This window comes from Carettochelys insculpta, chromosome 13 (assembly GCF_033958435.1).
Source record: "Carettochelys insculpta isolate YL-2023 chromosome 13, ASM3395843v1, whole genome shotgun sequence".
In the NCBI taxonomy this organism is placed as follows: domain Eukaryota; kingdom Metazoa; phylum Chordata; order Testudines; family Carettochelyidae; genus Carettochelys; species Carettochelys insculpta.
Window position 1 is genome coordinate 24,923,831 of NC_134149.1, and position 24,608 is coordinate 24,948,438.

The window sequence follows — 24,608 nt, forward strand, 5'->3', positions numbered from 1 at the left end:
GGTAGTAGGCATCCTTCAGTCTATGTAGACTATGGATTGCGCCCTTCATAGTTCCATTTGGGATCATCTTTTGCAGCGTTGACTGTGACTGTGAAGACCCACACGAGAGTGACAGTCCTTGCTGCATCTGTTGCATGTGTAATGGGTGTCTGGCAGGTCCTTACTGTGCTTTCTGTGGGCTTGCTTCTCCCCTGCTAGCTGTCTGATCCCCATGTCACCCTTCTGAAGGCCCTTGTGCAGTTCCTCCCTCCATCTGCTGCAATCATCTGCCAGCTCCTCCCAGCTGTCCGGCTTGATGTCTACCTCCCTGAGGTCCCTCTTGCAAACATCTTTGTAGCTCAATTGGGGGCGTCCGGGAGGTCTTTTGCCAGAGGCTAGCTCACCATACAGGATGTCTTTTGGAATCCTTCCATCATTCATCCTGTGCACGTGGCCAAGCCAGCGGAGCCGCCGCTGCCTGAGGAGGGTGTGCATGGCTGGGATTCCAGCTTGCTCAAGGATGGCGGTGTTGGACTCTCTGTCCTTCCATGATATTCCAAGGATGCGCCAGTGGCAGGACTAACACCATATAGATCAGGGGGTCTCAAACCGAAATAGCAAGAAGAGCTATTTTTTCAAATTCAGTTACAAAATCAATCCTTCAAGAGCCACAAATGCACGTGAATATGAGACAGTCCTTAGTAAATAACGTCAAGCTCTGCTTTTTACCACCCCTATTTTAATAACAGTGCAGGCACACATGCAGTTATTTATACCAGTTAGAAAGCTAATTACCCCCATCTCCAGGCTTTACCCGCCTCAGCCCCAAAATCTGCCTCCAGTTTCCAGGCTTTACCCCCACATTCCACAAACTCCACCCCACACCCCCCAACCCAGCTTAACCCCTCTGAACCCAAACTCCCCCTCTGCCCCTAGGCTTAACCCCTCTAAACCTCAACCTTCCTCCCTGCCTCCGACTTAACCCTTCTGAGCCCCAATTTCCCCCCTTCCCACAGGATTAACTCACCTCAGCACATACAGCTCCTCCGCTGCTCCCCACTGCCTTGTTGGTGCAGCTATGTACCTCTAGCAGGGGCAGGCTCAGCCTCCCCTACTCTCCTGCAGACTAACTTTTGCCCATGTGGGGCAGCCCCCTGCTGGGCAGCTTTCACTTCTGGGCTCCCTGCCACCTCTGACTGCTCAGTGGCTCCGGAGCTGCCATCGCTTAAATGGAAGCTCTGGAGCTGCACGTAGAGTCAGCGGCGGCAGCTCTCAGAGCCGCAACTGACTCCTCAAAGAGCCACATGCGGCTCTGGAGCTGCAAATTGCTGACCCTGGTCTAGACCATCCATGATAAGTGTTTTTCTAATTGGCTCTTAAATATCCAGTGATGGAGATTCCACAACCTACCTAGGCATTTATTCCAGTGTTTAACCACCCCGACAGTTGGGAAGTTTTTCCTAATGTCTAACCTAAACTTCCCTTGCTGCAGTTTAAGCCCATTGCTCCTTGTCCTATCCTCAGAGGCCAAGGAGAACAATTTTTCTCCCTTCTCCTTGTAACCCTCTTTTAGGTACTTGAAAACTGCTAACATGTCCTCTCTAAATCTTCTCTTTTCTAAACTAAACAAGCCCAGTTCTTTCAGTCTTCCCTCATAGCTCAAGTTCTCTAGACCTTTAATCATTCTTGTTGCTCTTTTCTGGACCTTCTCCAATTTCTCCACATCTTTCCTGAAATGTGGCGCCCAGAACTGGACACAGCACTCCATTGAGGCCTAATGAGTGCTGAGTAGACCAGAAGAATAACTTCCCTTGTCTTGCTCTCAACAATCCTATGAATGCATCCCAGAATCATGTTTCTTTCTTTCTTTTTTTTTTTTTTTTGCTACAGCATTACACTATTGACTCATATTTAGCTTGTGGTCTACTATGACCATAAATCACCTTCTGCAATACTCCTTCCTAGACAGTCACTTCCCATTTTGCATGTATGAAGGTGATTGGTTCTTCCTAAGTGGAGTACTTTGCATTTGTCCTTATTAAACTTCATCCTGTTTACCTCAGACCATTTCTCCAGTTTGTCCAGATTATTTTGAATCCTGACCCTATTCTTCAAAGCAGTTGCAACCCCTCCCAGCTTGGTATCCTCTGCAGACTTAATAAGTGTACTCTCTGTGCCAATATCTAAATTGTTGATGATGATATTGAATAGAACCGGTCCCAAAACAGACCCCTATGAAACCCCACTCGTTATGCCCTTCCAGTATGACTCTGAATCATTAATAACTACTCTCTGAGTATGGTTATCTAGCCAGTTATGCACCCAACTTATGGTAGCCCAATCTAAGTTGGATTTGCCTAGTTTATTGATAAGAAGATCATGCAAAACCACATCAAATGTCTTACTAAAGTCCAGGTATACCACATCCACTGATTCTTCCTTATCCATGATACTTTTTATCTTGTCAAAGAAAGTTATCAGATTGGTTTGGCATGATTTGTTCTTCACAAATCCATGCTGGCTGTTACCTATTGTCATATTTTCTTCCAGATGTTTACAGATGAATTTCCTAATCACTTGCTCCATTATCTTTCCCAACACACAAGTTAAACCAACTAGTCTGTAGTTTCCTGAGTTTTTCTTTTTTCCCTTTTTATAGATGGACACTATATTTGCCCTTTTGCAGTCTTCTGGAATCTCTCCTGACTTCCAGGACTTTTCAAAGATGACAGCTAAAGGTTCCAATATCTCCTCTGTCAGCTCTTTGAGTGTTCTAGGATGCATTTCCTCAGGCTCTGGTGACTTGTAGACACCTAATTTTTCCAAGTAATTTTTAACTTGATCTTTTTTTTTATATTATCCTCTAAAACTAACCCCATCCCACTAGCATTCACCATATTAGGCATTTCTGCATCAGCCTTCTTGGTGAAGTCCAGAACAAACAAGTCATTAAGCACCTCTGCCATTTCCAAGTCTCCTGATACTGTTTCTCCCTCCTCACTGAGCAGAGGACCTACCCTGTCTTTGGTCTTCCTCTTCCTTCTAATATATTAATAGAATGTCTTCTTGTTACCCTTTATGTCTCTAGCTAGCTTGAGCTCATTTTGTGCCTTTGCCTTTTTAATCTTGCTCCTGCATACACAAAGGCTGGTTCTACACATGCCACTTTCCTTCACAAGTGGCATGCTAATGAGGCACGGATGCAAATTCCCAGCACCTCATTAGCCTAAGGTCACATGATTCGGAGTCTGGAAGACGTTCTTCTGGACTCCAAAACAATGTGTAGAAGTGTGGCCCCCGAGGGGGCTTCCAGAAGGAAGTCTTCCTTCCGGAGACATCTTCTTCCCAAAAGGAGGCCCCCTTCTTCATATACAGTTTAATAAAGATTTTATGTTCTACATACTTATTTTCTTACACATGCTGAAAGGGTGAGGGGTTTTTTTCATATGAACATAACTGAAAGTTCCATCAGTTTGGATTACATTAGACAGTTTGGTGGCGGGGGGGCTGCTAATTGCAGGGACAAAATTGGGGCCCGGCGTAAAAAGTTTGCTTACCCTGATATACAGGATTTACAGATTAGCTCAATGATTGTCAGCACTCCCATTATAAAAATCATTTCAGTACCCCCCCAGATATGATTCTCAATGCATAAGAGGTGAAGAGGCCATTTTTACACAGCAACTTTTCAGAGTAAACTTACATTTAGCCAATCAAGACTAACTAGTAGATTGAATATTTCATATGACTGATAATAGGATACAGAGACTTTCAGTGATTCAGATGTCTCCTCCAAAAAGCTGGTGGGAAGTTCAGTTATGATGGCTTCTGAATAGATTATGTCTTATAACTCAGTGGTCCAGTTCCTACTGGGTGTGTAATGAAATATACTTTCCTAACTGAATAATAACAGAGAGGTAGCCATAATAGTCTGTATTCTAACAAAACAAAACAGCGGATGTAGCACTTTAAAGTCTAACAAAATGATTTATTAGGTGATGAGCTTTCATGGGGCAAACCCACTTCTTCAGATCAATAGCATTTCCAGTACAGATTGACAGCTATATAGTACAGAGGTCCAAAAAATTGCAATAAAAACTGACAAATCAAGTACAAGTAAATGAGAGTTGTGAGTTTAATCCTTGAGGGGGACTTTCAAGGTTCTGGAATAGGTTAGATTAAAAAGAAAAATCTCTGAGGGATAGTGATAAATCCTGCTGTCAGTATAGGGGACTAGATTCAATGACCTCTTGAGGTCCTTTCTGGCTGTATGAGATATATATGTCTCCATGTTTCAACCAGCAACTATGGTGACACCTGCTACCTTTAAGCACAAAAATAAGAGCCGACATTACTATAGGAAATGAGCTGAATTACATTCTGGGTCATGCATCATCTACAGAAAATGTTAATTAAAATCCAATTGTAGAGCTAAATTCTGCCATCTGTTGATCTTGTGCAACCCAACTACTTTTTTTACTTTTAAATTAAGATCTGTCACCCTGAAAATCATAACAGTTAACACAGAACCACACAATGGTTTCTTTACACATAAAAAGCATATTTAGTCCTGGTTAGACCTCAGCTGGAGTATTGTGTCCAGTTCTGGGCACTGCAGTTCAAAAAAGATGCGGAGAAACTAGAGAGGGTCCAGAAAAGAGTGACAAGAATGATTAAAGGTCTAGAGAATGTGACCTATGAAAAAAGGTTGAGAGAATTGGGCTTGTTTAGTTCGGAAAAGAGAAGATTGAGGGGAGACATGACAGCAGTTTTCAGGTATCTAAAAGGGAGTCATACGGAGGAAGGAGAAAACTTGTTCTTCTTGGCCTCTGAGGATAGAACAAGAGGCAACGGGCTTAAACTGCAGCAAGAGAGGTTTAGGTTGGACATTAGGAAAAAGTTCCTAACTGTCAGGGTGGTCAAACAGTGGAATAAATTGCCAAGGGAGGTTGTGGAATCTCCATCGCTGGAGATATTTAAGAACAGGTTAGATAGATGTCTATCAGGGATGGTTTAGATAGTACTTGGTCCTGCCATTGGGGCAGGAAGCTGGACTCGATGGCCTGTCGAGGTCCCTTCTAGTCCTAGTGTTCTATGATTCTATGATTCCTACAGTAAAGTTTTTCATTCTGATTGATAATCTAGCACTATAGCAGATTTGAGCATAGTTAACATGACATTACACTGGCTTATCACACTGAAAATCTACCATTTATTTCTGTAAAATTACTAGTTGCAGACATAAAAATGAATTGGAAATATAATGCTAAGCCTGTGAAGATTTATGCATATGGTAAGCATAAATTTGTGCATATGGTAAGCATAAACATTATGTTCTGTGAGTGATTTCCATTAAGTTACACACAATGCATAAAGTTAAACATATGAAATCTGACTGGAGCCACAAACTCTATTTTCAGTCACAGCTTTTGCTTTTATTATTAGCCTGACCTTTTAAGTTTGCCGTAACAAAACTTTAAAAGGTCATGTCTACACTTAGGAAAACCTTTGAAATGGCCATGCAAATGGCCAAATCGGAGAATACTAATGAGGTACTGAAGTGACTATTCAGTGCCTCATTAGCATGCTGCTTGCTGCAGCACTTCTAAAGTGCCACACTTCGCTCACGCGCAGCTCATCTACACGGAGGTCCTATGTGAAAGGACCCTGCAAACATCAAAATCCCCTTATTACTATCAGCTGAAGTGCTGCTGCTGGTAGCATGCTAAAGAGGCACTGAATATTCATTTCAGCACCTCATTAGTATTCTCCAATTTGGCCATTAGCATAGCCATTTCGAAATTGTTCCTAAGTGTAGACATAGCCAAAGTTTCACTTTAAATCAGCAAGCTAGCAGTGCAAAAAGCTCTGTCTGAAATGTCTGTGATCTGTATGCTTTTGTAGATAAGTACAAATGTTAGGGATGAAGTTTTTGCTCATATAATCTGCATGTCATGTTATACATGATTTTATGTTAGAAATACTATAATCCTAAAACCACCGATGGTGGGAGGGAGCAGTTGCACTGGGGCCCAGGGTATCAAAGGAGTCTGAAGCTTTGGTTGCTGCCACTGCTATTACAAAAGTGGCCAGAGCTCCAAACCCCTTTGAAATGCCATGGCAATGCTGCTCTGCCACTCCGTGCAGCTCTGAGACCGGGGGGGAGGCCAGCACCAAGGTCGGAGCAGTGCTAAGGGCTGACTGCCCTCGGCCCTACCATTTCTAGGGGCACAGAGCTCGGCCCCCCTCCCAACTTGCCCTGAGACCCACAGAAGTTGTCAGCCCCTCTGTATAATCTTCATTGTTTCATTCCAGTGTCTTGTTTGTGGTAAAACATGAGCACTTTCTGTCTGTTTAAATTTCCATAATATGTTTACTCTGCACACTTGTTCTTGAGGACTAAGAGGGATACAATATGTTTCCAATTTACGTAAGGGACCAGAAGATTTACATGGCATTGCTTGGGTCCTTCAGGGCAGGAGGCTGGCTGTCGAGGGGTGCAGGAGTCAGTGCAGGGGATTGGAGATGTGAGGTCTCAGCTACAGGTGTGGGAGGTGCGGGAGTCTGGGCTGGTGATGAGGAGTGTCTCAGGGCCAAGGGGTGCATTACTCAGAGCAGGGGATAGGCGGGTCAGGGCACAGGGGTTGCAGGAGTCAAGGTGGAGGTCTGGGAAGGGTGATAGCTCAGGGCAGGAAGTGGGGATGGCCAGAGGCTGTTTCCTGGGGCTCACCTGAGGTGGTGGGGGAGGGCCACACTGGCCAGCTACTGGGGCTGGTGCACTTACTGCCCCTCTGTGTTTTTTCAGGAGTATAAACAACCCTGCTGTCACAGCCCTCCTTTTCCATTTGATGAAAAACAATCTCATTCCAGCATATCTCATGGTCTTGGCACAACCAGACCCTGCCCTTTCTTTAAGTTATGATAAGAGAAAGTTGCATGCTGAATTTGGTGTCCTAGCTCTGATCCTTTGGGAAGAGTTCTTGAACAAGCAGATTCACAGATACAGGGACTCTCTCAAATATATAGCAGATTATGTAAGTACTGTAAGTGATTGTGTCTTCATCTTCATTCCTCTTTTTTGTTTTCTATTTATGCCGAACACATGTATCCTCTTAAATGTCAGGGATACTTATAAATTAGTAAAACAGAGACTTCCTTCTTTTTCATCAGCACGCTCTGAACAAAGCAGAATAATAAAATGATTCTGAATGCATTTCAGTACTATTAAAGCTGCTTAATGAAATCTCTTATTATTATGTTGATCTGCACAATTCTTTTATATTTTTCAGCTTATATTAACAAGAGAAGATGATCTATGAGCCCATCAGTCTTAGAGACTCATTTGAAAGTCAAAATGTTGGCATTTTCATCTTCTTTTGAGTACACATCCTGGAAATGTCACACACTTTACAGTAATCACTTCTTCAGACCTTAGCCAGAAGTGGGTCTGTCCCATGAAAGCTCACCTAATAAACTATTTTGCTAGTCTTTAAAGTGCTACTTGACTGCTTTTTGTTTTGATGGTGTATAGACTAGCACGGCTTCCTCTCTGTTACTTTACAGTAATGTGGGAGAATGTTTGTTATCGTGTTAAACAGGAAGGTTCCTCTTCTAATTGTTAGGCTAGAATAGGAAGGAAACTGGTTAATAACATCTAATTTCTGGCTGTGACTCAGGATGGAGGGATGCTTTAGAGCCTGGGTTTTAGCCAAGCCACTCTCAGGGACTTCTTCCACCCACTCTGCTGATGCCAGTCCAGTGCTCACAGCTATACACCTCGCCACTGGGGATGCAACTCCACAATATGTGTGTGTGTGTGTGTGTATTCACAGACGCGTGTGTTCGTTTGCACATGTATGTGTGTCTGTTCACTTCACAGACCAGACCAGAGTTCACAGACCATTCCCTTTAAGGAACGAGTCTATGGGCTGTCCCTTTAAATCTCGGCTGTTACGCAGGCCATTCCCGGGTCCGGCGTTGCCGTGGATACGCCAGCGTGTGACGTAATTTCTACGCGCGCTGCGCAGGGCCATGACGTGCAGGATCTGTCTCCACGTCGCCTCAGCGGGGCTGGTGGGGCCAAGATGGCGGAGGCCGAGGAGAGCAGGGCAGGGGGAGCTACGAAACCCTTGGTGAGGAAGGGATCGGGGGAGGCTCGGTCTCTGCCGGCGCTGGGAGGTACGGGGGAGACATCACCGCCACGCCCGTGTGCAGGGCCAGAGCTGGAAACGGGGCGCGCTCGGACTCCTCCGTTCGCTTCCTGGCTGGGGGGGAGGGTGTAGGATCAGCAGGTGGCTCCTGGGTTCCTGGCGCTTGTCCGCGGCTTGCGGAAGGAAGAGTCGAGTGGGGCAGGTTTCTTCCTACCTTTGCCACTGACTTTCTGTGAGGTTCTGCGACTGTCACTTTGCTGTTCTGTCCAGTAGTTGCTTCCTGTGTAACTTGGCGGCAGTTGCACTAACTCGTGGGGGTGGGGAGGGGGGCGGCTTAAGTGCTCCCCACCCATATACTGGCTGCGCAGATCAAGTACAGCAACAGCTTTGATCTACAAACACTTTCCTCTATCACTTCGTAGGTCCTATTGAACAGTTCCCCTCAGAGCAGACCAAGCAACTCTTTGTTTGCTTGCTTGGTTCACTCAAAAATATGTGTAAAAATCCTGTTATCACTGTTGGTGGTGAAGTGTATTATTTGCCACAGACATTTTATTTGGTGCTACACCTCTAATTTGTTGGAGGATATGTGCATATTGCTCACCTCACAGTGGTCCTTGCTTTCATGCTATGCTAAATGCATTGTTCTTATGAAATTATGTAGCACCTTCAGTGTGCACAGATCTTTACAGAGCAGAAACAAGTCTTGTAGCCTGACCTACATAGCTTACAATGTAAATAAGTACAAACACAAGGGGAGAGATAGTTCAGTGGCCTTCTAAACCCAGGGTTGTGAGCTCAATCCTTGAGAGAGGCCTTTCAAGGTCCTGGGACAGGTTTGTTTATTTTTTTTTAAATATGTCAGGGTGGTAATCAGTCCTGCTGTACATGCAGGGTATTTGATGACCTTTCAAGTTCTGTTCCAGTTCTACAAGATATGGTATGTGTCAGTCATAAGTCAGCACATAACAAGGGAGGGGGATGGACCTTGGGTTACTGACAGAAAACAAAAAATGTCTATATTTATTGTTCCTCTCTTGTGAGTGAATTGTTTGAAACAGAGGCTGCTACTAGAATACAAATTCATTCATTTAAATATTCTGTCTGCAAAGTAGATATTCTGCCAAAAAAGTCCTAGGCACACATCAAGCTATTTTCTATATTTAAAAAAAACCTTTAAAATAAATACATAGTTTGCAGGTCTCTCAGATGTGTCAATTTCAGAAGATATTCCAGTGGAAGGGGAGATCACTGTCCCTGTTGGATCTCACTCCCCTGATGAAGATTACTCCACATTGGATGAACCTGTTAAGGATACTATTGTGAGTTTATATCTTTTGCTGCAGTACTTTTCAACCTACATTGGAATTTTTTAGGGGTCTGTGAATGAAAAAAAAAATCAAATGGTTGCTTGACTGTATCTGTGATAAGACATGAAGTTTTCATGATCTTTTGGGTCAAAAACCTCATGGAATGTTAGATGGTTTTCTTGCCTTGTACTTGGTTGTGATAAAAATCCTTTAACTTGTTCCCTGTGACCCCTCTAAAAACCTTTGCAGTTGTCAGGGCATCAAGTGGGTATGGGGAATTAGCCCTACAATGAAATCTCTTCTTGGAGCAATGAACAAATAATGTAATTAGCTGTCTGAAAAGAGGAATCTTGCTGACTTTATACATTGAGACTCCATGTTATGGATTGCTGTGAATCTAATTTTTATACTGTTATTATAAGGCATGGTGTACAAAAAACTGACCAAATATATCTTGATTTTTAATATCTGTGCTAAATTGATTCATAACTTGCACCAACTATGTCCCCCTTAACTTTATTTACCCTTCAGTACCTGTGGAAATGTTGTAATACAGATGTCATTTGTGTGTTTCAGATGCGAGATCTAAAGGCAGTTGGAAAGAAGTTTGTGCATGTCATGTATCCCAAAAAGAGTAGCGCGCTCCTCAGAGACTGTATGTATCAAATTGTTTAATTCTTGGGAAGCCCAACATTACCCGGCAAATATTCCTAAAAACCACTGCATGTGTTGGCCAAAATCTTTGTTTGAATGAAATATCTGGAGAACAGAATAGCCATGTGTTGTATCTCTGCAAGGTACACAGTAACAACCACTGATATCTGTGTAACGTGATCTGTTTATCAGAGTGGGTCCAGATGGTCTTAATTTGAATGCATCTTTGTTTATATATAGTATATGACACCAGGTATTAGCTATGGAAATTATGGGAACTGGAATGAGGATACACTGGGCTGCTTTAATGCTATTTTTTTGTTAGAGAGACTCTGTTCTGACCAACATCTGTCTTGCTGTTTTTGTTGTCTTTTGTTCTCTCTCTGCAGGGGATCTTTGGGGTCCTTTGATTTTGTGTGTGTCACTTGCACTGTAAGTACCTTCATTCTTTCTACGTGTGAATGGTGAAGGGGATTTCTGATATGTAATGGTCGTTACTTTACTGCTTAGGCTGATGTGCTATATTAGCAAAACTTACATGAACAATTGACTGTTTTAAAACCTTAAAGTTATTTGGATTTTGGGGTGAATGTAGGTAATGAATTATTCCTCTCTTGTTCTGCTGTCTTGGGAATTAATTCAAATGAAAGCTACAGAGGTCCTGATAATTCTTGATTTTTAGTGTGTACAGTGAGATGCTCATATGTGCTTATTGCTTTTTGTTACCTGTTTGTTGCTTCAAAATACAACTGAGGGCAGCTTCTACAGCAAATTTACAGTACTGAAATTCAGCTAAATTGTTTATTTTCCTGTATCATTGTGACATCTTAATGTCGTCTTTTGACTGCTAAAAGCCACTGCATGCTTAATCTCTTAATCATGGTTGGATCAGGAGGTAATGTTCCATGGGGAAAGTTTATATATCGGAATAAGTTTGTTTGAACCTCACACAACATGAGTGAGTTATAAATCCTGCAGGCAGTCTGTATGGGGGGGTGGGTATGAAAAGACAAATGAGCAAGGGTTTGACTACTGGTGAAAATTACACCATCCTTAACTTTTTTGCCACAATGAGTTGAGGGTCCATAAGGCTTAATTGCTGGATAGTGGTGTAAGAAAACCTGGTTAGTATAGTGTTTGTCGTTTTACATATACAGCTAAGTCATCCATTAATTGTACTAATGATCTGGAAGCTATAGCTAGCAACTGTTTCTCCTTTCACCTGATCAATGTTATGTGTTTGGGTGGAGGCAGGGCAGCAGAACACAAAGCCATCCTGGGGGATAAAAGTTTTATACCTATGCACATTCATTTTACCATGGACATTAAAAGTGATGTGCATTTGACTGTGTTTATCCATTTAAGTTACCGTCTTGGTTGTAACTTCTTAAACTGTGTGTGTGCTGGGCGTACAACATAATGTGCCCAATTCTGGGTTGTACTACTGCAAAATACACAGAGTACTGTAGTAATTTAGTGTTCACAATACTACTACTTAGCTTATTCCAGTGAGGTAGGGGATTAATTTATCCCAAAAGTAACACCTGATCTGTGGATGTGGAGGTAAAGATGTGGATCTGTGGAGCTAAAGGTGTGTTAAATCAGCAGATAGGCTCTTCAGTATATTGCCCACCAGACTATAATTATGTTGTAGGAGATCATCTACTTGACATCTAGTAATACTGAAAGTCGTTTCGACACTTTTTGGCCGTGTCTACAGGTGCCCCAAACTTCGAAATGGCCACGCAAATGGCCATTTCGAAGTTTACTAATGAAGCGCTGAAATGCATATTCAGCGCTTCATTAGCATGCAGGCGGCAGCGGCGCTTCGAAATTGACGCTCCTTGCCGCCGCATGGCGCGTCCAGACGGGGCTCCTTTTCTAAAGGACTCCGCCTACTTCGAAGTCCCCTTACTCATGCAGTGTAGACATGGAGTCCCCTTACTCATGAGTCCCCTTACTCATGCAGTGTAGACAAGGAGTCCCCTTACTCATGCAGTGTAGGACTACTTACTCATGAGTAAGGGGACTTCGAAGTAGGCGGAGTCCTTTAGAAAAGGAGCCCCGTCTGGACGCGCCGCGCGGCGGCAAGGAGCATCAGTTTCGAAGCGCCGCTGCCACCTGCATGCTAATGAAGCGCTGAATATGCATTTCAGCGCTTCATTAGTAAACTTCGAAATGGCCATTTGCGTGGCCATTTCGAAGTTTGGGGCACGTGTAGACGTAGCCTTTATATTGCAGTGACACCGAGAAGCCTCAGCCAGATTAGGGCCCCCTTGTGATAGGCCTTGATTGGCAGTCACTTGATAATGAGTAAGATATCTTCATGTCACCCTTCTATTTGTGAGCCCATTGATGGCTAATCAGCCTAATTCTGGAGCTGCAGATCTTATTGCAGAAGGGGCAGGTGCTGGAAGCTGTTGGAGGGGTGTGGGGCAACTTTTTACACTCTTTTTTTTTTTTCTTCTCCACCTCTCCTTGTCTACACTGCAGCAGGACCTCTCAAATTTCGCCACCCCTTCACGGATTACCACTCCCCACTGGGGACAGTCTTGGGCAAGATTCTCCCAAGTGTCAGCACTGATGTTGCACTTTTTCATGTGTGCCTTCAGCGTGTTCTTATATTGCTTCTGCTGGCTCCCAACACTCCTCTGTCCTTCCTCCAACTTGGAAAATAGAATCTGTTTTGGCAGGCGCTGATCAGACATCCAAATCATGTGACAGTCCAATGAAGTTGTTGATGAATGATAATGGCTTCAATTCTGGCAGTGTTCAACTTTTCAAGGATTTTAGTGTTCGTGTGCTTACCCTCCCAGGAGTCCTTTAGGATTCCCATGAGGAAGTATTGATGAAATTGATCAAGTGCCTTCAAATGATGCTTGCGTGTTGTCCAGGTTTCACATGCATTTAGTAGCATTGGAACAACCACTGCATGGTATGCAAGGAGCTTTGCCTTGGGATAGATGTGCCAGTTCTCAATGACCCTTTGTCTCACATGGGTGAAAGCAGAACTTGCATGGCTCAGACAATGCTGGATATCTACAGTTATGTCAACTTTAAAGGAAAGATGACTTCCAAGGTATGGGAAGAGCTCCACATTTTCCAGCAAGTCTCCATTGACTTCAGTAGAAGGTATATGATATTGTCCTGTCAGCGAGGGTTGGTGGAGCAGCTTGCTCTTTTTGATGCTCAGTGTGAGGCAGAGATTCTCATATGCTTCAGTGAAGGCGCTTAAGATGGTCCAAAGGGCTGCAGGAGAAAGAGCAGCAACGACATTGTCATCCACGTACTGGAGCTCCACGATTGAGCTTGTGGAGGCTTTGCTTTTAGCCGTCAGTCTCCTGAGATTGTCTATAGAGTGAATGGGAAGCTTTTCAATCTTCGTGCCATCTGGAATCTTGCCATCAATGAGGTAAAGAGTCATGGCAATGAAGATGCAGAACAGTGATGGGGCAATGATGCAGCCTTGTTTGATTCCCATTTTTTGACCTCATGGGTTGCTTTTGGAGCTTAATACTGTCGCAGCCATATTGTGAAGCAGACTCAAGATGCTCATGAATTTTTGGGGGCAGCCGATCTTTGAGAGGATGGCCTGAAGGGGGCTGTTTATTGACTGAGTCAAATGCTTTGGTCAGGTCGATTGAAGCTCATATATGAGGCCTGGTTTTGTTCATGACCTTTTTCTTGAACTTGCCAGGCGGCAAATATAATGTCCGCTGTTCTTCAGAGTGGTCAGGTGCCACAGTAAGATTCTGGGAGAATTTCTTTTGAGAGTGGCAGGAGTTTGGTTTACAAGGATTCAAGCTAAGATTTTTCCCTATCATGGCCAGGAGGGAGATGCCACAAGAGATTCCACATTCTGTCTTGTTGCCCTTCTTGAAGAGACTGATGACCAGTTTGTCTCTGAAATCTCATGGCATCTCCTCCATATTCCAGATCCTGAGAATCAGGAGGTGAAGTTGTTTGTGGAGCTCTGCCCTGCCTTCTTTGAAGACTGCGGCAGGGATTCCATCTAGTCCGGTTGCCTTGTTGCACTTGATCGCTTTGATGCCAGCTTGGACCACACTCAGGGTAGGAAGTGTTGCAAGATTGTCCCTAGGTGGTTGCTGAGGGATTTGGTCAAGGGATTCTGGGACCACAGTGGAAGGGGCTGTTCACGAGCTCATTGTAGTGCTCCCTCCAGTGAGAAACAATGGCTTCATTGCCTTGTAAGAACTGGGTACCATCCTTTGATTTCAGGGGATTGATGCTGTGGTTTCTCGGTCCATAAACAGCTTTAGTAGCACTGAAGAAACTTCTTGTATCGTTTATCTGCGAGTTGCTGGAGTTCTTGAGCCTTCTTACTCCACCAGTGTTTTTTCAGAGTCCTTGTTTTATGTTGGATTTTTTCCTTGGCCTTGGCATGCACTTCTTCCTTTGTTGTGCCCCTGATGTTGCTTTGCCAGGCCTTAAAGTCTTTCCTTTTCACCTCAATCAGGCATTCAATTTCCACATCATTCTCATCAAACCAGTCCTGATGCTTCCTGGACTAGCAGCCAGTGGTTTCTCCACAAGCTCCAATGATGGCATTTTTCAATTGACACCAGTGTTCTTCCATATCTTCAGGGTGTGCGGTTGGCAGGCTTCCTTTGGAGCGCTGTCTGGAAGTCATTTCATCTGATTTGGGTCATTCAAGGTTTGTGCACTGATCTTGTGTTGGATCGGTTTCCTCTGACTTCTCTGTATGGTGACAATCCTAATTTCCATTGTTAATCAAATAAGGCGGTGATTTGGTCCAGCAGTCATCAGCACTAGTCTTTCACATGTGAAAAGGACATCGCGCCAATCCCGTGTGTGGACGATTACATAGTATATGAGGTGCCAGTGCTTCAATTGAGGATGTTGCCTGAGGTCTTAAATTTATTTTTCTGGTGGAAGAGGGTGTTTGGGGTGACGAGCTCATGTTCTCCAACGGAGTGCTCCTCCTCAACAAAATGTGGAGTTGCTCTTGCCAACTCCTCCTTTCTCAGTGGTATCAAAACAAAGACTGCTCTGGTCTGGCTATGGTCTGAAGAAGTGGGTCTGTGCCACGAAAGCTCACCTAATAAACCATTTTGCTAGTCTTTAAAGTGCTACTTGACTGCTTTTTGTTTTGATAGTGTATAGACTAGCACAGCTTCCTCTCTGTTACTATTTCTCAGTGATAGTTTGCCAGAGGTCTGAGTCTCTTCCAACCTGGGCATTGAAATCCCCCCAAGAGACTAATCTTGTCTTAGGGAACGTCTTTCAGGACTGAGTCCAGTTGGGTGTAGAACTTTCTCCTTCACGTCATCTTCGGGGTCTAGAGTTGGTGCATAGGCACTGAGGACAGTTGCCTGTTGGTTTTTGGTAAGCTTCAAGTGGAGAGTCATGAGATGCTCATGGATGCTGACAGGGACTTCAGATGGGGTCTTTGTCAGGTGTGTTTTTTTTTTTTTTTTAAATGGCAAATCCTACTCTATAACTTTGTTTATCTTTATCTTTTCCAGAAAAATGCGTATCCCCCTCCCCCACCTTCTTCTCTTAGCTGTTCTTCTGGTCTACATGTTGCTGCCAGGGCAGCTATATCAGTGTTGAATCATTGCAGCTTGTGAGCACTAGTTGCTGCGTATCTTTCAGATTGCTCACCATCTGGATTGTCCATTAGTCTGAATTGTCCATATTCCAAAGTTTTTACTGTTCGATTTAAAGTTCCGTTTCTATCGTATAGAGGTGAACCAACTGGATGCAGTTATCCAGTAAGGGGGTTGAGGTGGACTGTGTTTAGGGCATCTTTTTCTAGCCTCCTCCCCATGTGGGGTGAGCAAAGCAGATTCTAAATAGAGCTGCTCAGTCATGGATGCAGCTGCCGTACCGTTCTACCACCTCAGTCCTTGAAACAGAATGACTGGTATGTACATCCACCACCTACATGCTGGTTCACGACTACAAGCTTCCAGTTGTCACAGTTCTGCTCCTGTTACTGTTCTCCAGTCACTGCAGAGCTCAAGTTTAGGGGAGTAGTATGTAGAGGAAGATGCCTGTGTGTGACTTCTTTTAACCGGGGGGGGGGACTGATGCACTGTAGCCATCATACGGTTCTTGACAGAGAAATGTCTCATGTCCAGTGGCATGGGATCTTCCGTCTGCTGCAGCCTTCATCTGCCTTCACAGCCATTGTAGCATTACCTTTGCTATCCTCGATGGCAGAACAGGTGGACTTTTAGTATCATTCTTCATCTGGAGCCTCCCCCCTTCATCTTTTTGCTGTGGGTCACCCTGCTGGGAGTACAAGACTCTCTACAGCATCACTCTTGGTTTCATTGGAAGACATAAACCTGCTCACTGCAACAAGGTGGTAATCCGGAGAGGGAGATAAGCCTCGTACAAACATAATAAATGGCACTAGCCAGAATCAGGCCCTACAGATTTTTTCAGAAGTCCCTGGTTCAATCCCTGGTGACAGCCAAAATGATGGTGCTTACCTGTCTTCATCTCTTGACTTCTCCTTTTTATCTTTGATTCCAAGTTCAGTTCCTTGCTTTGCTTGTGTGACTTTGGGGATGTCACTTAGGCTACGTCTACATGTGAAGCCTACATCGAAGTAGCTTATTTCGATGTAGCAACATTGAAATAGACTATTTCGATGAATAGCGTCTACATGTCCTCCAGGGCTGGCAACGTCTATGTTCAACTTCGACGTTGCGCAGCACCACATCGAAATAGGCGCTGCGAGGGAACGTCTACACGCCAAAGTAGCACACATCGAAATAAGGGTGCCAGGCACAGCTGCAGATAGGGTCACAGGGCGGACTCAACAGCAAGCTGCTCCCTTAAAGGGCGCCTCCCGGACACAGTTGCACTAAACAACACAAGATACACAGAGCCGACAACTGGTTGCAGACCCTGTGCCTGCAGCATGGATCCCCAGCTGCCGCAGCAGCAGCCAGAAGCCCTGGGCTAAGGGCTGCTGCCCACGGTGACCATAGAGCCCCGCAGGGGCTGGAGAGAGAGCGTCTCTCAACCCCTCAGCTGATGGCCGCCATGGCGGACCCCGCTATTTCGAAGTTGCGGGACGTGTAATGACTACACAGTCCCTACTTCAACGTTGAACGTCGAAGTAGGGCGCTATCCCCATCTCCTGATGAGGATAGCGACTTCGACATCTCGCCGCCTAACGTCGAAGTTAACTTCGAAATAGCGCCTGACGCGTGTAGCCGTGACGGGCACTATTTCGAAGTTAGTGCCGCTACTTCGAAGTAGCGTGCACGTGTAGACACGGCTTTAGTCTCCCTGTCTCATTTCCCCTGTTGTAAGTTGGCTAATAGTATTTCACTACTTTGTAGGAATGTTTTGAGAATAAATACGTTAAAGACTGTAAAATGTTCGGATACTAAAGTAATAGGGGCTGTGTATGTACTTGATATTTTCATTTACCCTAAGGCACTTTTACAGTGCCAAAACAAAGTAATAAGATATTTGAGCCTTTATTTCCAGTACACTAACTCCTGATATTTTTTAACCAGTTGCACCACTTCCCTATTTATAAAAAGTTGACCGGGGGTGGGGGGCAGGAAGTGGTCAGGTAAAAGATGTTCATCATCAAAAAAGTTAAATTTGATAATTTGACTATATCACAAAATACAGACGCTGAGGAGCAAAGGAGCTAATTTTTCCTCTTCCTTCCGTGGTAGTAATCTTGGATATTGCATGCAACAGTTGTAGGTAAAATCTTTGTGTGTGTGTGTTTAATACTTTTCTAAATGGCTTACTTCTCAGTAGGGTCGCATTTATTTTATCTGTCTAAGCCTCCCTTTTAGTCCCTCATATTGTGATTCAGTGGATAGAACTGAGGACTTCAAATCAGGTGCCTTGAGCTCTGTTCCTCCTTACTCTACCAGCTCATTAATTTCTTGGGTAAATCACCCGTAAAATAGGAATCAAGCCCCCTCCCTTGGAAAGTGCTGGTTGGTCTATGGGGCAGAGTCCATTACTGCCTCATTTATACCTTCTTCCATGTTTCTGACTTTTCTTAGTTTTGTGCATCAGTCATCTTTTCTGTCTTTCAAATTTTCTTATTGATAATTAAGACTAAGATTTTTATCGTGGTTATTTTTAATAAAAGTCACAAACCCCCTCATGGATAATAAACAAAGGTCGTGTAGTTTGTGACCTGTCTGTGACTTTACTCAGAAATAACTAGGGGGCAGGAAGAGGGGACGGATGAATTTCTATGGGAGATTATCATTGACAGCTCAAGCTCAGGATGCCACAAGGATGGGTCTTACAGCCCTTAGTAGAAGTCACAGAGCTGTGGCTGCAGGGTCCTGGCCCCAACCAGCAGACATAGGGCAAGGTAATATAGTCCTAGAGGTCTAGTAAAGTCAGAGTTCATGACTACCGTTACCTCTGGACAAAACAATTGCCTTATTGATCTGAGTAAGCAGTGCATTCAACTCTGTTTAAAAACAAAGAAGTCTTCCATATCACCTTCATTTGACCATTACTGTTGTATATCCCCCATTATTGTATTACTGAAGTTCACTTGTCTGTCTGACTTGCACTGTAAACACCATAGTTGTCATCTGTTCTCTTTTGTACAGAACAAATCATGCTATCTACTCAAATATAAAGAGAGATTTGCTTCCATCCTACCTGAGGAGAATCATTCATTCGGCTTAATGCAGAAGGTAGAAATAAGATATGAAACCTAGTTATTGCCTTGTGTTCATTTAGTACTTTGCTGTATTTCTCCATCTCAGGATGCTTCAGGGAGGGTCAGCAGATAGCAAGGAAGATGGAGGTCCCCAGTTTGCTGAGGTCTTTGTTATCATCTGGTTTGGAGCGGTTGTCATTACGCTAAACTCAAAACTGCTTGGAGGAACCATGTGAGTATACACGTGAACAATAGCCATACAATTGCTGCAGTGTGTGGATAATTTTCTCAGACACAACTTCTTTATCTTCCTTTTTCCCCCTTCTAGATCTTTTTTTCAGAGCCTTTGTGTGCTGGGTTATTGTGTCTTGCCTCTGACAGTGGCTATGCTCGTGTGTAGGCTGGTACTACTAGCAGGCTCTGGGACGGTCATCTTCATTGTGCGTCTCGTTGTAGTGCTGGCAATGTTTGCCTGGTCAACCCTAGGTAAGGAAATTTTTAGCAACAGAATTGTATCGTGATGCAAAGGAATGAAGATTAGTGCTTTTGCTGTTAGGAAAGGTGGGCTTGCCTCACAGTCTGCTGATAGCATGTGTCGGGAAGAGATCATGGTTTGGGTTCCTCAGGCTGGTGAGGTTTTGTGAGAGCATCACTCTCAATTCAACTCTTGGGGCAGAAAGGAGTTTTCCCTTCCCCACACCTCAGCTGATGCTCATGGTCATAGCAGTGCTGGCGGATTCACATTTGTTGTACTGCTAGGATTTCTTGCCTGAAGAAAGGGTTGCTGTAAAATGTTGCTTTGGAAGAAAACCATTTATTATGCCAACGCAGGCCAGAAAATAGTCCCCAATAGTCCTATATTAAATACCATTGGGAAACACTTAATATAAACTTTTTCACAATATTTGTGAAAATCTCCTTTTGTAAACATGTCACCTGGTACGTAACATCCTCCAAAAGTTTCTTTTCTAGCTGCTAAAGGAAGCGTGGTGGTGGGTGGCTTCACTTGTATTTTAGTTTCATTCTTCACCTTTAAATGGACCCTAATTAATTGAGCAGCATTTATTGGTTTCTGATTCAGTTGGAAAAATGTTTTAGCATTTTGCATATTTCAAGCTTGTGTTCTTTCTTTGTCACCAGCATCCACAGCCTTTCTGGCAGACAGCCAGCCTCCAAATCGCAAAGCTCTTGTTGTTTACCCCATCTTCCTCTTCTACTTTGTGATCAGCTGGATGATTCTCACCTTCACCCCCCAGGAGGGATCAACAGAGACTGCACAACACAACTGAAGTTTTCATAAATGCTGCTATTTAATTTATGAGCTTTGTCTCCAGTTTATAGATACTACATACTGTAAAAAAGCAGGCTATGGGATAAAGCCAGAGATTTGAAGCATTCATCATATCTAAGAATGAGATATGCAAGGAGCAGGTTGCTTGAAAGATACAGGAGTCCAGCTACTGAATTCTATTTAATCCTGCTATTTAATTTAAATCTGAAATAAAAAGTGCCCAGTCTAAGAAGAGGCCATCTCATCTGAGAAATGCAAAAGAGAGAAGGTGGTTTTTGTGAGAATGAAGAGGATAAAACTGTATCTTGGAACTTCAAGAAGATTGGTAACTGAAGAGTAGGCAATAACTATCTGACTTAGGAGAATTCCAGTTCACGCCTGGAGTTTGCTTTAAAATTGAATATTGCCTTATGAATAATAGAATACATTTGCTCATCCACACTGGGTAGGAAATAAAAGTATCTAAATCCTGTCTCTTTACTGGGTGTGCAAGGAGGTGCAATCTATACAAGGTATCACAAGGGCAATAATTTTTCACTTTCAGGTCCTAGCAAAGAGATGCATATTTGCTCCATGCTTTCCTTCATTGGAGCATGTCTTAAGGGAGCTGTTTGTGTTCACATTGATGCAGGCTGCTTTTGTGCACTTAAACATTTCAGTCATTTCGTGTGTGTTGGGAACTGTTTGCAAGGTGAATGTTTCAAATACTACTGTAACATTAACTGATCTCTACAGTTTTGTGAGGAGATAGTGGTGGAGCTGGACACTTACCAATTCCCCCTTGATAATGTAAGGAAGTCCAGAGGAAGACTTCATATTCTACACATTGAAGGTGTTGGAACTACTTGCCCAGCTATAATTTTCATCTTCTGCCCAGAGAATCAGGCAGAGGAGAGCAGGTACCATCGTGGTAATGAATTCATACTGAGTGAACTGAATTTCTGGTACTTGAGACATTTGCCTGTTAGCATACAAAATAGGGATTCAAATCTGTTATAATAGTTAGCGGATTTAATTAAATGGCCCATACATGAGGGTGTTGGCTATTCTGAACTCGGATGGGGATCTGACTTTTAATTGCTTAGAGTGATTTATAATTGGTTTATTTAGAAGGTGGCACGTCAGCGTAAATATTTGCATTTTGTGCATATGGATCGTGCTTTTGATAGAGGGAAGCAGGAGACTTCTGTAGTTTTTAGACTGAATATTTATAGAAAGGGAGGGAATCTTCATTCAAATGTGTGCTGTGTGTACATGCCTGCTCAGGCTGCATGTGTGAAAGGTGATGCAGATACATAAATGTGCCAGTCTGGCTCTGACACAAAGATAAAACCAGTATAGAGACACTTTGAGAGCCACAGGTTATTAGTGTTGCATAATAAGCAACATGTGACGAAAGCTGCAGAACATGGGGTGGGGGTCGAGAGAAGGAAGTTACTATTTAAATACATGGCTAATTCTAAAGATTAACATAATTTCGTGCTGTCTCATGTAGTAGTAGATGCAAAATGGTCCTGAAATTGGCTAGTCAGATTCAATTGAGATGTAAATATACTTAGTTTTATATAGAAATATAAAGTGCAGATCTTTTTCTAAACATTAATATATACACACAGGTTTAGGATCCCAAACAACTGACTGACTGGATTTAAGAAATTGACGCATGTTTGGTAGGCACAAAGGGGCCGGGGGCTGCGGAATTGATTTATTCCCTAGGAAGTCCTGAATTTAGGCTCTTCCGTCTTGTGTGCAGTACTTGATATAGGTTAGTTTGTGGAGTGGACAGCTGCATTAACTGCCTTTTTTTGTGCTATGTTGATCTACTGATGAGATAAATAAGTATTCAGGTACTTAATTGTAAAATGCAATGGGGTCATTTATAAGTTCATACACATTGTTATTGAAATGGGATGTGAAATGGCTTTGTATATTTGTTTTTTAGTCATTCTGTTTACCTTTTCAATCCGGTTAGTTAAGATGTTAAATATTTTAGGCAAGTGAAAGACTCTTTGCACCCTGTTCTTCATTCTACTCAAATGAGTACTGCTATCAAGATTAGTGAAATTGTTGTAAGATTAAGAATTACAGTCAAAATATAGTACACATTTTCCACACAGTCCCATCTTTTCTGAATGATTTGATTTCCACTCCCCCTCCCCAGTGCCTGGTATGTTATGCCTAGGTATGTGAATTTGTTTAAATAGAGTTGTAATTTATCAATATTTCCTTTAGCATAAACAATTGGCTAGAAAGAAGAGTTTTTAAATATGTAAAGCGTGATTTTAAACTCCTCCGTTCGTAGCTTTTTGCTCTGAGGCTGAAGGTGGCTTGCTTTATGAGAATTCATATATTATTTTTAGATTATGAGCAGGGCAAAGTTATTTTTGTTTTAATTATTTAAATAATTTAAAAGTAGACATAGGTGTTTCAGCCTACAACATTTTAATGTGAAAAGGGATAAGTGGAAAATATTCTGATTATGCAGTGATGATATAAGTCTTGGTTTGTAGCAGTCATTTCTTTGAGCATAGAAACTGCTCTCTTTCAAAACCATGAGGTCTACAAATGTAGATAAATGTGCTTTAAACATAACATCCTAAAGTCTTTAACAGCATACAACATGTTGTTGCAGGTGAGGAACTGTAGGTATTCAGAAGTTTCATGCTTCCATTTGAGTAAAGCTGTCTTTTTTGTAACCATCACTGCTTCTTTTTGCTACAGTTCATTGTCAGAGAAAATCCGCCTAACTGCACCTATGGTACTAACATTTCAAATATGCAATAAGCTCCTTGAAAAACAATCTTCATATCTGTTTTTGAACAAGCTTTTCTGCATATCTGTCCCCCATCTCTTAATTGGAAGGAAATGTTCACATGTAAACAAAGCCTTGACTAACTCTACCCTCCCCCCACCCCCAAAAACAAAATTGCTGAGAAGGCAAGCAGCCCTGAATATGGCATTAAGTTGTATGGCTTCTTAGTTGCTTCTTTCTGTTAATTTTATTTCAGTTTGTAAAAGCTGGAAGCTAACACTAGTCTAACTTTCTATTGTCCTGCTCACAATAGATCCAAGATACTAGTATAGCCTGAGGACTCTCTATCTTAAGAGTGTTATTGTGATGTGTAAGAGGTACATGTTCTGGAGTGACATCCAAAATGCGCACCCTGCTTGTGGTTGCAGTGCAGTAGTTAAAATACACCTCAAATAGTTATGGGTAACCCGGATGAAATGATTCCATGCTGATATGTTGACAGGTAAAGAACCAGGCTACAGATGTTCACCTGTCAGATGGTGTAACTGAAATTTTATTTGTGCAGCAGGTCTTCCCTTTGTAAGGTCTGGGAACACACTTAAATGGATACTAACAACTTCTGTCTGAAGTCTCTTCTGCTAACAGCAGGTACAAACATTACTAGTTAAATAAAATTTGACAGCATTTTGTGTACAGTCAGCTTACTGGTATTTAAATTGATTGTTCCCACAGCATTGGGCAGAGGCCAAGATTGACAAATAGGAAAATGTAACTGTAAAGTCACAAACGTTGGCGGGGCAACACTTGCAACAACTTCTAATTTATCATTAGAAACTGACTAATTCCAGTTGACTCTGCTCCTTCAAAATTGTACCCTTGTATTAAAAAGTCCAGGAATAATTTATGGTTCTAAATCCACTACCAACATGCCGAGTTGTTTGTAAACACCCTTTGCACCTGATGTATATCTTTGTATTCCTCCAAAAGAATTTGTACAGTTTAATCCATGTAAGAACACTATTTAGGATTTGAGATGCATATGATCACTTACTGCCTCACTTTTCAAGGGGAAAAAGTGTCTCTTTCTTTTTAAAAGCTCGTGGTCGGGAAAGGGGCAGGTCGGGATGTGGGGAGTAGAGTAGACATTTTGCCTTAATTGAATGTGTAACTTTTTCTGTTGCAAAAACAAATGCTCTTTTGATGCATAAACTGGTAGTCCTTCCCACTCAAGTTCTGATACTATCACTTGCTGTATGTTTTGAAAACCCCTTTGAATCTGAAGTGTAAGTTTGATATTCTCTGACTGTATCTGTGAAAAAGAAAACATGTCAGTTTGTTAAATTTTAAAGTTATAAATTAAAATATTGAAAGGGACTTGCTGTGTGTGGTTTGAAAGTATTGTATGTGCTATACTGTTGATTGTACTGCAGGATCTATGTTAGCTGGCAGTTCTCCATAATAATTTTATTTTTTAATATGCTAACTTAGACAATCTTTATGGTAAGCACTATGTAACCTGAACTACCTGGACCTGGGTGGGAATACTGCCACTCCTTATGGGGCTGTGAGCAATTGTCTAGACAGGATTTAAAGCAGGGTGTGGGCACGTCTTTAATTCCTGTCATGGGCTGTTGATCCCTAGAAGAAATCAATTGCAGGCTACTCGCCTCTTGAGAGGAGGAGTGTACTGAGACCCACTGCCCTCACCAACACCCTCGTTGCCACCCGCAGTGTAGCGATATGGTGCTCACGGTTTCAGCCATGTGAGGGTAGGGTGAGATGCCACAGGCCAGATGAAGTTTAAGGAACAGAACAGATC

General features: G+C 42.8%; 1 protein-coding gene across 3 annotated transcripts; it reads left to right on the plus strand.

Moving 5' to 3' along the window:
* The first annotated feature begins 8,023 nt into the window (after nt 1-8,023).
* On the plus strand, nt 8,024-24,157 carry YIPF6 (Yip1 domain family member 6). Of its 3 annotated transcripts, none has more exons than XM_075007698.1 (7): nt 8,024-8,111; nt 9,323-9,451; nt 10,016-10,094; nt 10,483-10,525; nt 18,853-18,978; nt 19,075-19,232; nt 19,887-24,157. In XM_075007698.1, exons 1-7 carry the CDS (start codon nt 8,064-8,066, stop codon nt 20,033-20,035), a joined length of 732 nt encoding a protein of 243 aa, XP_074863799.1. In that variant the 5' UTR covers nt 8,024-8,063; the 3' UTR covers nt 20,036-24,157. The 3 variants fall into 3 exon arrangements, with proteins under 3 accessions (XP_074863799.1, XP_074863801.1, XP_074863800.1); XM_075007700.1 differs by having other exon boundaries at nt 8,095-8,111; nt 9,330-9,451; XM_075007699.1 differs by lacking the exon at nt 8,024-8,111 and adding an exon at nt 8,140-8,157 and having other exon boundaries at nt 9,354-9,451.
* Nucleotides 24,158-24,608: the final 451 nt, after the last annotated feature.